We start from the raw sequence: 15,556 nt of genomic DNA on the forward strand, positions 1-15,556 counted from the left end.
AATAAGGCAGAGGTAGGTAAGATAATAACAGTAGGACTGAGGACACTAGGCTGAAGTCAGTTCCCAGACACAGAAGCTCACTTGGTGACTTTGGGCCTATCTGTATCTCTCAGCCCAACCATCTTCACAGAAAAGAATTGGAGAAAAAATATTATATATGTCAGCTTGAGCTTCTGGAAGTGATACATTCCATTCATTCTCTACTTAAGTTAATTTAAACATGTTGCTATTCCAGAAGACAAAGGATGACAGACCCAAAGATTTAAATTTGCACACAAAATGCATACACTTTATTTTTATCTTCTTAAAAGGGACACAAACCTCTTTTGTAGCTTCAGCATATTGATCTCCAACCTGAAGATATTTAGCTGTTAACTGGGATGGTAGCTTAATCAGACTGGCAATTCCTTGAGCTAATATACTAAAAATATCTGGAAAAAGTTATATTTAGTCAGAAATGTTGACCTTCAAAACAAAACAACATTGCATTTATAAACAAAAGCACTCCTTCCTGAGTTCATTTGATTCATGCTGTGCCTGAATTTTATTCGAATGTTATTCTTACATTTGCCAAAGTGCATGTAATAAGAGCTCAGCAATGTCTGCAGCAAACTATGAGACCAAAATGAAAACACACACAGGGTGATGTCATCATATAAATGCTTCAACTGCATACTTGCATTCTGATTTCTAATGCAGAGACTTAAGTTGCAGCTTTTGTGTAATTTGTCTCCCCTATCTCCCCCTGCATTCACCCATGTAAGAGTCCTTCCAGTAACAAAAGACTTGTCTGGAAGGATGTATCTGATATGACAGTACTTAGTACTTTCCTGTTTACAAACATCATATTGGCTCAAGAGATATATTTATGAAAGTAAGTTCTCTTCCTGTTCTTTTATTCTAACCTTCTACAAATTACTGAAAGTGTTAAGGTTTAGAGAAAAAAAAATATTTTCTATTAGAAGAGATCACTCAAGTGTATGGTCCTTATGGGTATCTTGGTTTAAGTGTGATATTCATTTTATTCATTCATTCATTTATGGTACATATACAACACCAGATTCCCAAAATGATTCAAAACACTGAAGTGATTATTATCTCTTTTATTAGATCCACTCCACCTGCAGTTATACAAAAGATATCCTAACTGTGGGAATATTCAAAAATTAATTATAAAATTAAACCAAGAGCAATGGATGCTGCTGCTTATTGTTAAAATCCTTCAGTAAGGATTTGGACCAGTAGATACTTGTGTGGTTTTAGAACAGGCTTGTCTTTTCCTAAATAGACAAGTTTTATAAGTCCTGCTGTTCATATTCAGAGAAAGGGAGATTTAACCTCACTTTTCTTGGAATGCTTCTGCTTGCACCAATCCTACTATTCCAATTTGGTGTTACTTCAGTAGATGTCTTTTGTATTATATTGCTTGATTGCTATTCAATATTTTACTCCCTTGCTGTTCCACTTCCATTTACAAGATAAGGCAATCTCCCTATGTGGACATTATTTTAATAAATTTGCTTTATGTTCTAACCAAATTATGCATCAGCTTCCTATGATTGTATAGCAATATTTCTTACGTGCAGTAAAGTAGTCCTCCATTACTGATGGCTTTAGATGTTAACAAATTAGTTATTACTCAGGTTGTACAAAATATATTGAAACCAACTGTTTGGAGTTCAAAAGTAGTTGCTGTCACCTTTCCAAAAGCGTTCCAGCACTGTTCCAAACACTCAGGAAATGTTCTAAGTTTGAAACAACACTGTTTTGAGCTTGAAACATTTCCAGGATGGTTGGGCAGCATCAGAATAAGTTTGGTGAGTTGAAAATTATTCATTTTAGTTCAAAACATTTTTCATAATCTGCTAATTATCACAATTTGCTCTTGAAATATATATGAAATTTCTGTGGGCAAGGAAGAATAGAATACTTTCAAATATCTATGAAGTTATACTTCAGTCATGACAGATAGTTCTCAGGAATTATCCTTCAAAACAACCTACCCCAAACAAAACAAACAAACACCAGAAGAAGTGAGTGATAGGCATTACCAAGTTTTTGCCTTTTTGCTTGCTCCTGATCAGGCCCTTCTACATATGACTGAGAACTAAGGAGAAAAAAAAAATCTGTTTAAGGAACAGTAGTGCTGACTAAAGAATTGTTTCGCATAACTATAAATTAAATGCTCATGTTATTTTTTAAAAAAATTCTCTACATCGATAACTGGGACATTATATGATCTGCGATATTCATAAAATAATTCATTAGTACCCTACAGCAAAAATAATTATAAGCATGTTTAAATCATGTTAAGAATTTTTCCAAAATAGTTGCTTTGAGATTTCCAAATGCCCTGATACTATTTTTTCCTAATCTCTTTCATATGTATCCTGCATCTGCATAAACATCCTAAGATGTGACTGATAATGCTCTGTTAAATGTGAAAATATGTTGGATAATATATTCATTTTTAAAAGGAGAAGCTATTAGTCAATAGCCATAGTATTATTCTTCCTCCAATTCTCTGACTGCATAGTTTTAGTATATAATGTTATTACTTTTTATTATTCCTTATTTCCTGATGCTATGCAAACACACTGAAAGTTTTTTGCACCGAAGTCAAATTCCTCGTATGTCTTATACTTGGCTAATAAAGTATTCTATTCTATTCTATTCTATTCTATTCTATTCTATTCTATTCTATTCTATTCTATTCTATTCCTCCCCCCCATCCCAATTTAAATCTTACCTCAGTTTAGTAATTCTACACATCTGATGAAGTGAGCTGCAGCTCACAAACTCTCACGCCTTTTAATAAAAATGTTAGCTGGAAAAGGTGCTACCAGACTCTCTGTTTGGAGACCTCATCATCCAGCCAGTATTTTCCCATTCTCTGAGGGAATAAATATGGATCTAATTGCAAAACAATATATGAAGGAAAAGCGAATGCGTCGAGAGGAAGGGAAGACCCAGGAAGTCAAGGCTGAAGGGAGCTGATGTGACGCCCACTTCAACTCTAGCTCGGGCTACCATGCAGGCATTCAGATCCTTCTCCGCTTACGTTAAGTCTCTCTCGACTCACACCAAAGTCAATGAGCTTTTCTGTGCAGCATCACGGAAGCATTTTGCCGTTGCCTCTTTCCGGGAAGCTTTTCGATTGCCGAGACTAGCCTACAGCCCTGGGGTGATTTCGCACTCTCACCTGTGATACCGTCTCTTCCGCGGTCGAGGGAAGGAAGGCTCCACATCCCGATGACAAGAGGAAGGGGAGAATAACCAAGACCACAGAGTCTCAGAGACCCATTTGTACATAGGCCTCAGCCTCCGCGGCCAGGCCGGAAATACGTCACAAATCACGGGCCGGCGCGTAGTCAATAGCGAAAGCCCTCCTCCTACCACTGAGATGAAGAGAGGCCTTTTTTAACCGTTCCCCCTCGGTCCGCGCAGTTGAGATTGCTCGACCCGCGACTGGCCTTATTCTGACAGCTCGGACGGAACTTCAAGTCGTTTCAGCTTACTTCGCCTACATCAGGCAAGCAATCAGGCACCCTCAACGTGACTTGCTAGGCCAAAGCCAAACCGCATTCTGATTGAATATAACTGGTTTGGGAGCTATGTGCATTAAGCTATTGTTTGAAATTTCATGATTAAACCATGGCTTAACGTAATCCGCGTCTTTAGGTGTCTGTTCTTTTCGGCAACCCTAATGCTCAGAGAGGAACCATAGGTTAAGCAGATCCGACCCTGCTCACTTTCATTCATTCATTCATTCATTTATTAATGGCGCCTGCAACCAATAAAATAAAACAGCATAAAACCAACAGCAATACAACTAAAAACTTTTCCCGAGATTAGCCCAGGTGCAGCTGTATGTGTCTGGGCGAAGGTGAGCACAAGTAGAATACGACACCCCAAGCTTTAATATCCATTTGGATTACAGTAAATTGTTTTCACTATAAAAATGTCGAAAGCGCGACGCCGTAAAGCAGGGTTTCTCAACTTCAGCAACTTTAATTCTAGGAGTTGAAGTCCACACATCATAAAAGTTGTTGAAGTTAAGAAACGCTACCATAAAGAATAGCGGTGGACCCGACCGAGCTTCTGTAGGTGTCCTTTCTACAGGAAGTTTCGCCATTTATTTAATCTATGGAAGGAAGGAGATATTGTGTCACTCGCCGGAGAGTGAGTACTTAGTTCATCGGCCGTTGCCTTTAGTTCCTGCGTCTCGTCCTCTTGGTGTCCCTATGAGCGCCAGCGATGCGGTCGTTGGTGGGCTTCTTGCTGGTCCTGGGAACGGCCACGTCGGGCCTTTATTTGCTATCTGCTCGGCTGCCTGAGGGGCCGCGCGCGGGAAGCGGGTGAGTTGGCTGTCCCCTCTTTATTTCGGGGTCGTTGTGGCTGGATGGAGCAGCAGCTGGGAATTGCCCGCCTCTTCGGATTCGGATGCCGGGCACCCGCGTCCCGAACCGCACGGAGGAGAGCAAGCGAGTCTTGCTTTAGCGCCCGCCGGCGGTTGAGTTCTGCGCGGTCTCTCGGTTCACGATGAATCGCAGTCTCCTGTTTCAAAAGCCGAGACTCTGGATTTTTGCTGATAGTGCCTGCTGACAGTGAGCCGACCGGAAAATACATCGCCACCGAAATGTTCGCAGGCGCAGTTTCAGGTGTGCAGCTGCTGCTGAGGACTCCGGAGTTGTTATGAAACCTAATCGCAATAGCGCCTTTGTCTGCAGTGATTTGACGGGCCTGTCGAGTATCTGATAAATTACCTGACTTTCGAGTGCTCTGAAAGATACTTTTGTTTGTAGGAAGGCGATTGAGTGATTGCACCGCGATATATGCTTCTGCCTTGTGTTTGTAGGCAACAGACTTCCTCTAAGCTGATTCTAAAATGCTTTTGCCATAGTCTGTTCAACTTTAAGGGGGCTTAGTTTGATTTATCCAGCAAGATGGCCCCTAGTGTTATAGTTTAAGAGACGTCATGTAAGTATTTCACTGCTAATGAATCTTACCTCCTTTACCCATTTTCTGTGGAAAAGATTACAGATAGAAAATTTCATCATCTGGTTCCATAACATTCCATGGGGGGAGAGTGATTGCACAATAAGAATTAGGTTTAGAAGTGCACCATCTCTTCCCTGTTGGTTTCACATTATTTCAGATGTCCTATTGTTGCTTGCTCTACCTACTAGCAACAGCAAGCTTCCCCTCTAGAAGCACTGAATAAAAAACAGCATATCTAACCACCAGCCAACATCTTTCCTAAGTAATTTAAAAGAAATAGGTAAAGTCTGGCAGAGCAATAAATATAGTGAGAATGAAATAATCTTGGTGTTTTATTCACTTTATCTGAGAAAATCAGTTTTGTTTCCCTGTTTCTGTAGGTTTTATGTAGTGTAGTTTAAATCATTATCAAACTACCAGCAGCCACAAAATCAAAGCTAAGTAGTAGTTCATGGTGCTCCAGAGATTAGAGTTCACTGCCATTCTGTTCTAAATTCCCAAACCAGCAAGTGTCTTGTAATTAAGATTGTAATTATGAAATTGTAGAAATTTATTTCAACTAAGATTGTTGAGAACTAATGTAAATCTCTTATTTTCCATTTTAAATCCTCATTTGAAATTCAGATCATTGTGAAAAAAAATACAACCTGTGCTGTTGCTATCCTATTAGTTAAAAGCTCAGTGGAATAAAATGTAATTGTAATTTACTGCATTTGATTGATGTCATGTGTATGGCACTATGTATTTTAATTTATCATCTTTTAACTTAATAGCATGTTTGCTTGATATTGCACATTCACCCACTACCCTAATGGCTCTGTGTTTAGCCACAGCATAAAAACATTCCCGTTTTGTATTTAAATACCTGGATTTTCAAAAAAAAACATTGACAAAGCCCTTCATCAAAAGCTCAAGTAAACTTAGTGGATGTGAGATAAGACAATCTGGTTTTGGGTTTTTTTTATGGATTTCTAGCTTGTTAAAAAGAATAAATGGACAGTTTTTTGAATGGAGGAAAATGAGAAGTGGAGTTCTGTGTTGGAAGGGGCCAGTGCTTTTTAACTTGTTTATAGATGTTCCTGACCCAGGAGTAAGCAGTGATCTGGCCAAGATGGCAAATGTTTCTAAGGTAACTCAAGGAGATAAAAATAAAAAATGAAGAGCTCCAGAAGAATCTCTTTAAACTGACTGGATAGTCAACCAAATGGCAAATGCGGTTCAATTTAAGTAAGTGTAAATTGGGCTCACTGGGACAAAACATACTAACTTCATCCATACTCTAATGGGGATTGTGCTATCTGTAACTAACCTGGTAAAAGATACTGAGCTCATAGTGGATAGCATAATTCAGATGCTGACTTGGTGGGCAGAAACTATGAGAAAGGCAAATTCCATAGTAGAGTATTAGAAAGGAACTGAAAATAAAACTGCCAAGATTGTTATATACTTGTACAAATTTATGATATATAAATATTGTACATTGTTCTGATTGCCACTCTTGAAAAAGAATTTAAAAGAGCTGGAAGAAGTGCAAAAGAATGCAAACAAATTTATTTATTAAATGTATATGTAACCTGATTCCCAGTATCTCTGGACGGTTTACAAAATGTTAAAAAAATTAAAACAAGAAAACAACATTAAATAAAAAAGAGCAAAGATGGCAAAGATAACCTACTCAGATAGGAACAAAGAAAAGGAAGCTTCAATCACACTTGCCAAAGGCCTGGGCCAAGAGCCATGTGTCCAAGGTCCTTCAAAACGCCATTAGAATCTCGGGAGGGGGGACCTCATTCCAGAAAGCAGGCACACTTCCGGGGTCCTGATAGATGGCATTGTTTAATCATAGAATCCCAATACAAATAATCAGGGGGTTGAACCACTTTCCTAGAGAAAAAAAACTAGAATATTTGGCATTGTTGAACTGGAGAGGGTTTTTTTTCTCTTAAAATACTAGGAGTCATTGAATTAAACTGATTGGATGAATATTTAAAATAGACCAAAGGGAGAAATTCTTCACACAACATATAATTTGCCTGTGGGATTCATTATCATAAGATATGTGGTGGCTATTGGATGTTTTTAAAAAGGTTCTAGATAGATCCATGGAGAACTGTTCTATCATAAGCTGTTGGTCGTAAAGATTCAATGTTATGTCCATGCTGGGGGGAGCATGTGTTCATATACCAGTGGCAGGAAAACAGTAGTGTGAGAGAACTATCTCCTGCTTCCAAGCATACCAGAGGCATCTAATTGGCCACTGTAAGAAAGAAAATGCTGGACTAAGATGGACCTTGGCCTGGTCCAGTAAAGCTGTTCTTACAAGTATTAGGGCTTGTTGAAATGAAACAATTAATATATGGCATGACTAATTGTGTGGCCACAGTTAAAGGAAGAGCACATTGTTTAATGACACAACTGTGACCTTTGTGGCATGGACCTGGCAAATGTATAGAGCGTTTTTTTTTTTTTTTACATTTAAATTGTAGTAAGGGTGTCAAATAATTTGCTTAGACTGATTTGGAGACAAAGTTTTAGCTTTTTAGTGAAGGATGCAGAGAGAGAGTGTTATAAAAGATCATTGGAAATTCTGGTCTTTATTGCCAGCGTTAATAGGACAACTTCAACTGGAGTTTTGGTCTATTTTCAAGTTTATAAAGTTTAACATTACCTATTGCTTGATTTTCTACTAGCTTGAGCAAATGTATTTCAGTGATTGTATACTTCCAATATGTTTATAGCTGCTTGTTTCCATCACAAGATCCATTCTCCTATCTTTTCATACTCCTCCTTTTCTAGTCCTGCAAATACTTTTATTATTACAGATTCATTTATCTTGTCTGAACTAAAATAGTGGCAAAAATGTTAATATTTTGTTTCTAAAAAAAGAATTAAGATGACTTTTGATTTGGTGTTTCCTTTTAACCTCTTAAAAAAAAACCCAACTACTGTAAGTATATTAAGCAATAGGAAAACCAAATGTTATTACAACATTGGTAAGGTCAAATTGATTTATTTCTTGTGAAAGCTCCATGTTGCAATAAGCCTGCTAATCTTCAAGGCTAATCTCATAATTATCCTGTGATCCTCCTTTTGAATGGAAACATAATTTGCAACTTAACTGATTATGTTCTTTCTTTATCAGGTCATTAAAATTCCCTTCAGATCTAGAGGAACTACAAGAGCTTGCAGAGTTTCTACAGTACTACAATAAGGAGCACCATGCATATGTGATTCTGCTGTTCTGCAGTGCTTACCTATACAAACAAAGTTTTGCCATACCTGGCTCTAGCTTTCTGGTATGTATATATGTCACAAATCTCATAGATTGGTTTTGTAGCATGTTACTAAAAAAATTATTCCTATAGTTGTATTGTTAGATATACCATTCATCCTTCCATACACTCATTCATTCATTCATTCATTCAATTTATTTATTTATTTATTTTCTTTATTTGTCACATTTATATAGCTGCCCATTTCACACAAAGCAAATATTCTTGTCACTAGTTTTATAGAACTCTTTCTAGGGTACATTGTAACTTCATGTACAAATCCTTAGTGCTCTAGAAATGTGAATATTTTTTTGACCATTCACAGGAACATCCCTTGAGGATACAAGATGGTATGTTGATATGTGGGAGAGCGTTGCCTTAGGGTGCCATGAGTTTTTATTGTGATTTGGGGGGGCTGGGAGTGCTATTTTTATTGCTTGTGAGCTGCCCAGGGTTGTGGTTACAATATGGGCAGCTGTATCACTCTTATAAATAAATTTTCCATCTTGCTGAAATGTCAGTATTAATGAAAATAATAATAGTAATAGTAGTAATAATAATAATAATAATAATAATAATAACAATCCTGCCCTTTTTTATATATAACTTAGTGCTGCAAACATACATAATGCTCCTGCCTCCTGTTTTTCCCACAACAACCACCCTGTGAGTTGGGTTGGACTGAGAGAGAGTATATATTTTTCAGTATATATTTTATAAGTGTCTCTTTTAAGCAATCAGGAACATATCCCATGCTCAAGGAAGCACCAATCACTTCCCTGCCAGAAGGTGGCAAGGATTAAAAAAGTAGCTGCTAGTCATAATCTTTCCAGCCTAGTCTAAGTATACACAACAGAGGCAAAGAAACAAGCCCTGTTTGCCACAGAGTAGGATTTCTGATGAATCATAAAAATAATTCATCCTCATTATTCTTCCTCCTCATCACCATGGCTTCAATCCAAGCTACATTCTATTGGCCTCTATCTTGGGGTAGAATTGGTTTATTATTGTTGTTTGTTATAATTGTAAATTATTTCTATTGCTCTATTTATCATTTTAACCTGATGTAACCCACCCAGTGTCTTTTGCGTTAGCTGGGATGGATGGATGGATGGATGGATGGATGGATGGATGGATGGATGGATGGATGGATGGATGGATGGATGATAACCTGATCCTTTTATTGACGGACAGAGTAGAAAAATTCTTGGTGGACAGTTGTATAATTGAGCATTTGGATTTGTAATACTGTGTATTATAGTAACTGGAGAGCAGCAAACACCTGTGTTTTATACCCTGTTTATGGATTTTGCAGAGACATCACTGACCACTGTCATTAATACAATGATGAACTAAATGGACCACTGAATTGAGCAGGCAGGGCTGTTCTTATATTTTTATGGTTCATAAAGTCCTTAATGCTTTCCCCACAGTTTTTAATGGACTGGATCACTATCTAGTTTTGCTCTAACAGAACATCCTTGCTGGGGCTCTCTTTGGACCATGGATGGGACTTCTGTTATGTTCTGCTTTGACTTCTGTGGGTGCTACATGTTGCTATGGACTGTCCAATATTTTTGGGAAAAACTTTGTTACCTACTATTTTCCTGATAAAGTTACCATGCTTCAGAGGAAGGTAAGAAAATGCTAATTACAATTAAATTTTAATCAGTATGAAACATGTTAAGACTGAGTAATAAATAAGAATCATAGCTCAATTGTATATATATGTTGTACCTAGAATGTCCCAGGCTCAATTCCTGGCACTGCAAGGAAAGCATCCTGTCTGAAAGCTTGAAGACCTGCTGCTAGTCATTAGACAAAATACCAAGCTAGCTGGCTCAGTGATCTAGCTCGGCAGAAGGCAGCTCGCCATGCTTCTGTGACTAAATCCTAGATGACAAAAGTTTACTGCTAGTGATTTAACATGCATTGACTGAAATTTTAAAAATATTCCTTCATGAGTGAGTTACATAGTTTTGTGAGATTTTAACAATCCAAATTAGAAAGTGATTAATAATCCAGATTAGAAGGTAAAAAAAAATGATTCAGAGGGCATTGGGCCACAAACATGGCCCCTGTAGGTGCCTCTTTAAATCAAACTTTTTTCCTAAGACTGTGCAATTATCTACAGTAAGCCAGGAAAAGATAATTTCTTTAAGGCGTGTGCACTAAAATTGCTGCCTAGACCTATAGTAGATGCTTTTTGCTAGTATGGGCCTGTACCTAACCAATAGAACATAAATAAGAACACCATGGTAACTATAGCCCTCCACAAGTGAACTATTTCTTTATATTGTTTATGCCAGTGGAGAATGTCTGTCTAGTCTTAGATCCTAACTAGTCGTCCACATTCAGGAACTCCTTCTAGTCATAGATGGGTCCAAGATACAGAAAAAGAACTGCTTTTAAAAGGCAGAAGGCAGTTTTCAGGCATTCTTCCTCCCTTCACTGTCTTTCCTCAGGCTCCTCAGATTTCAAAAGGGAAGGGAGAATTAGCAGAAATACAGTATCCTTCCCTCACCCCCATTCTGCTGTAGATCCGTTCCTTAAAAGAACACAGGAGGTGATAAATAATCAGTTGCCTGATTGAATATAATCTAGAACTTATTTGTATCACAGTACAACCTTTTGGGGGAAAAAAAAGCAGGCGGGGAAGAAAGCAATTTGATCATGTTTGATTTTATCTTTTTTGGTGGGGGTTCCTTTGACAGGTAGAAGAAAATAGACATTCCTTGTTCTTCTTCTTGTTATTTCTGAGGCTGTTCCCCATGACTCCAAATTGGTTTTTGAATCTTGCATCTCCAGTCTTGAACATCCATGTTACTCAGTTCTTCTTCTCTGTTCTCATAGGTAAGAACAAAAGAAGCACATTTACATCCATATTATTTAGCGTATTATTTTGTCTTTCTTCACTTTTGCATGATAACAGTTATTTGCTTGCTTCTTCCATTCTTCCTGTTATTCAAATTCAATGGATTATTTTTTTGGCTATTCAGTAGATTGCAGCATGATATTTGGAGGCATTGTGAGGATGGTTTTCCAAGGACTGCACACATCATAGCATAGAAGATAACTTTACAAAATACTTTATTGTAGCACACACCTTTCCTAACAATAGGCTGTTGTCCTGGGTTAACTCCACTCTCCTAGGCTTTGCAAGTTGTTGTAGCCATGAAAATAAGTCTTTGATGGTTAGTCATTATAACGAATAAAAGTCTTAAAGTTTGTAAAGTGGCACACAACCTTTGCCTCCCTCCAGAAGTTCTTGCACTCGTTGGGGTTAGATGCTGCCTCAGCACGGTTGCTCCTCTTCTGGTTGCTACCAAGCTCCAGGCAGGAATCACACCACAATGGGCTGCTTAATGTAGTTCGTGGTCTTGGCAGTTGACTGATAGGCCTTCTTGCTTGTCTGTAATAGCTGCACATTCCCAGATGTCACTTCCTGCTTCCTCATCTGCTTGCTGTCATCTTATCCTTTTCTCCTACACAACCAGTTTTGTAAGCTAAGGACCTGGGTGGGGCGAGGCTGCCTACAGACATCAGCATGTTCCTTGAAACACCAGGGTGTGGCTCAATTAGCCAGACAACTGGAATGCCGGTGTGGATGCTTGTGAGTAAATGGTGTGAATGGAGGGGATGAGTGAATGAATGAGCCCATCTCCTCTCAAGTTTCTGGAGCTATAAACTTTTATTGATCTTTGACAAAAAGCATGAGCTGAGCTGATCCTTAGGAAAATGAGGGTGGGAAGCATTTCTGCCTGGCTACAGCTGCTTTTCCCAAATGCAGACAACAACCCCAGCTTCATTCCCTCACAGGCATGCCTAATTAATGCACCTTGGATTTTTTTTTTTTACATAAGTTTTTATTAAACTTCAGAAAAGCAAATATGTAAGTAATTTATGAATCACATAGCAAGAACTTCCTTATTTTTTCTATGGTCTTATATTTTGTCAGAAAGCGCTGACAAAAAACCCCCAATTTTTTTTGTTGAATATATTACTTTTTATTGTGAAAACTGAAAAGTATCTCCAAGTTAATGCCATAACTTTAAGAATCCTCTTTAAGGTAATTAAAGAAAAACTTCATCAGGAGTATTTATTACATTGTAATTTAAGATGTTAAACCAGGTTATACAAACTGTTCCTGGAAAAAAATGACAAATAATTATGCAGGTAAGCAGAACATTCCAGCTTGTTCATTAATGGAGAAATTGAGTTACTACATCAAACTTGCAGATACAGTGGTACCTCGGGATACGAATGCCTCTACTAACGAACTTTTCGGGTTACGACCAGCTCCGGCTGCAAAAATTTACCTCGATGTGTGAACTCCGCCTCGGGGTACGGCCATTTTTCCGCCCTGACACGTGGTCCGCGGCCATTTTTCCGCCCCTGACACGTGGTCCGCGGCCATTTTCCCACTGTGCAGCGCCCGGCCGTTTTCCTGCTGCGCGGCGCAGCGCCTGGCCATTCTCCCGCCGCACAGCGCCTGGCCGTTCTCCCGCCCCGCCGCGCCCGTTCTCCCGCTGCACCGCACCCGGCCGTTCTCCCGCCTGACGCGTGGTCTGCGGACGCCAGAACGGATTAACGGTAATTACATTGAACCTTATGGGAAAATTTGCTTCGGGGTGAGACCAAATTCGGAGGGCGGAACAGATTAACCGGATTTACATTGAACCCTATGGGGAAATTTGCGTTGGGTTACGACCAACTCGGGATACGCCCAGAGTCACGGAACGGATTAAGTTCGTATCCCGAGGTACCACTGTACTTTATTTTCTCCACTGACCCTTGTAAATTTCTTTTATGGCTTTTTTCCTTTGATGCTCAGATCTGTTCCCCCCCCCGCCATTTGCATATTCAAGCCTTTTTTCTTTTTGCAGGCTAGAACTTATCCAGAGTTTATAAGATATAGACGTTTTCCTAATCGTAGAATTCTCCTGTTTCTCTTACAGGACTGACTCCCTATAATTTTATCTGTGTCCAGACAGGCTCAGTACTTTCACAGATATCTTCCCTGGATAACATTTTCTCCTGGAGTAATTTATCCAAGATGTTGGCTATAGCCATGATGGCATTAATTCCTGGGACTCTTATTAAGAAATTCAGTCAGGAACATCTCAAAGTAGACAAAAGTTAGCAGAAAATTCACTTGCTGAATGGAAGAAGATACAACTGAATAGGCGACCCATGAATAGATGTCAAATACTGTGGAATTCTATTTAAGGGAGAATTGAACAAATTTTTTTGAACCAGCAGTTCTGTTGTCATTGAACTTTGGATTCCTTACCACTACCTTAGGCATCTTCTTTTGGAAATGTATAAAGATGAGTCTTTTAAAAATACTGTTTTAAAAAAAGAGCTGAGACTGGTATGTCCCACTTTATAGTTACTTGTGATCCAATTTATCCAGAATCCAGAATTTGGGGGACCAAATGGACTTGCATTCACTGATTTGAGGTATTAGAGGCTATAAATTTTAAGGAAATCTAAATCTTAGCATCGGTGAGGAAGTAAGCCTGAAATTGCTTGCTAGATGAACAGCAAGTGGTTGCACATGAAGCAGTTGAAATGCAGTATCTGGACCACGTATTGATTTGACTGAATAATGGCACTGATACATGAATTGTGTTTCCTCAAGAAATGCAGTTAAATTTTGTATTATTTCCTTTTCATTTGTTGGGACATCACAAAGAAGAAAAGTCTTACAACTGCAGACATGCAGGAATGGCTTATCTTGTCTTTCCAAATAGTAAAATGTTTAATAAATATCTTCTTTTCTTTATGATTTCCAGTATAAGTTAACATGAAGTGACTGTGGGAAATCTAGAAGACTTCATGTTAAATACTTGTTGAAATACTATAATGTTCTTGGTAGTAATATGCCTCATGGAAAATTGCATTCTTCAGATTTCAAAGCAAAATCTTTACCTTTACAAAATTACGTTGTATTGAGCAGAAAAGAACATACTTTGAATATAATAATTGAAATTGTTATATGGCTAGTTTGTTCAGTCCAACGTTTCAGAGCTGGGAAAATCCTCTTAAGAATGTGGCCATTGTTCTTAATCCAAGTGTTAGTTAACAGCTACCATTTTGCCATTTTCCTCTGAATTTCCTGTTTGAAAATGGCCTTGGTCTTGCTCAATAAGAAACTTGTCTCTGGGTCAGGCTGCAGCTTCAGAAAGCAGGAAAGAGCCTTGTTTGGTCCTTTCTGCATTGGAAAAAAGAATTGCATAGAAGACTAGATGTTAACAAAAAAGGTAAGACAAGTCCTTTTTTGCCTGATGTCTGCAGTGACCTCAGCTTGCCATTTCAGAAATCAAAGCAAGCAGAAGTTTCAGTATCAGCTATTGGATTTTCTGTGAAAATTCCTCTAGTTTATTTGAGGTGGGTCTCTGCTATCCTCTAACCAAGTGTTAGTGTTGTATTAAATATGTCAGCCTTCATAGCAAACTTCTCAGGATGGCAGCTACTGATTCTTTGTACATGCTGTATGCCAAAAAAACAGTAATAAAAGAAGATCTGACAAATATACTGTGGCAAGTTGTAACTGAGAGGAACAGTGATTTGCATTAGTCTGAGCAGCAGTTGTCTTAAGCACCCTATTTTTTCTTTTTTAATAATACTTCTTGCCAGGTAAAAGGTAGTGAAAACTATTCATGTAGCCTGTTTACTTTATAGACATATTTATTGGATAAATGGTAGTGAAAACAGTTGGTAGTTTGATGAAATGCCTTCACATAATGCCATATGAGACAGTATATATATGCTGGTGTTTTGTTATAACCAGGCCTTCATCGGCTACCTCCTTTCAACTGTACATGCCAAATAATGAAGAAAAAACACCGCTCAGACTTCATTTCCAGGTGCTTATCTTTTCCTTCAGCAAGAAACAGCAGGCCAGCATGCAGAAGGCTTAATTTAGCTCCATCTATATTATGTTGTAAGGCTGACATTTTGGTATTCTCGGTGTATCCTCAGGAGACAGCATTAGTAGGCTGATATTATAATAAATACTCCTTACAAGAGGGGCTATAGAGAGGAACAAGAATTATATTCACATCCATGTTGTCCTTTAGTAGCAACAGACACACTTAACCGAGGTGAAAGTTTGAAATGTCAAGGCCTGCATTTATATGGCACTTACTATACAGAATATGCTGACAGACAGACAGGCAGGCAGTTTGTCAGCAAACTGTCTCCTTACAGCTTGAAAACTATAACTGTAGTGTAAAGAAAAAGGGATCATTTTGAGTAGGCACAACTATACTTTTTGA

General features: G+C 38.4%; 2 protein-coding genes across 3 annotated transcripts in view; one reads left to right on the forward strand and one right to left on the reverse strand.

The window, feature by feature from the left end:
- Window positions 1-3,344, reverse strand: part of SENP2 (SUMO specific peptidase 2) — a 28,226-nt gene extending 24,882 nt beyond the window's left edge. For both annotated transcript variants that reach the window (XM_007420632.4, XM_088132424.1), the window contains exons 1-3: window positions 3,203-3,344; window positions 2,052-2,107; window positions 322-431 (exon numbers count right to left, since the gene is read on the reverse strand). In XM_007420632.4, coding sequence (XP_007420694.1) covers window positions 322-431; window positions 2,052-2,107; window positions 3,203-3,312 — 276 coding nt within the window. In that variant the 5' untranslated portion in view covers window positions 3,313-3,344. The remainder of the gene's footprint in view (window positions 1-321; window positions 432-2,051; window positions 2,108-3,202) is intronic.
- A 712-nt stretch (window positions 3,345-4,056) lies between these two features.
- Window positions 4,057-15,483, forward strand: TMEM41A (transmembrane protein 41A). The gene is made up of 5 exons (XM_007420631.4): window positions 4,057-4,358; window positions 8,144-8,297; window positions 9,748-9,909; window positions 10,988-11,126; window positions 13,232-15,483. The coding sequence occupies exons 1-5, from the start codon at window positions 4,258-4,260 to the stop codon at window positions 13,414-13,416; spliced, it is 741 nt and encodes a 246-aa protein (XP_007420693.2). The 5' UTR covers window positions 4,057-4,257; the 3' UTR covers window positions 13,417-15,483.
- Window positions 15,484-15,556: the final 73 nt, after the last annotated feature.

This window comes from Python bivittatus, unplaced genomic scaffold (genome assembly GCF_059951505.1).
Source record: "Python bivittatus isolate LINGU-HERP-01145 unplaced genomic scaffold, Pbiv_v1 ctg000980_np1212, whole genome shotgun sequence".
Lineage (NCBI taxonomy): Eukaryota > Metazoa > Chordata > Lepidosauria > Squamata > Pythonidae > Python > Python bivittatus.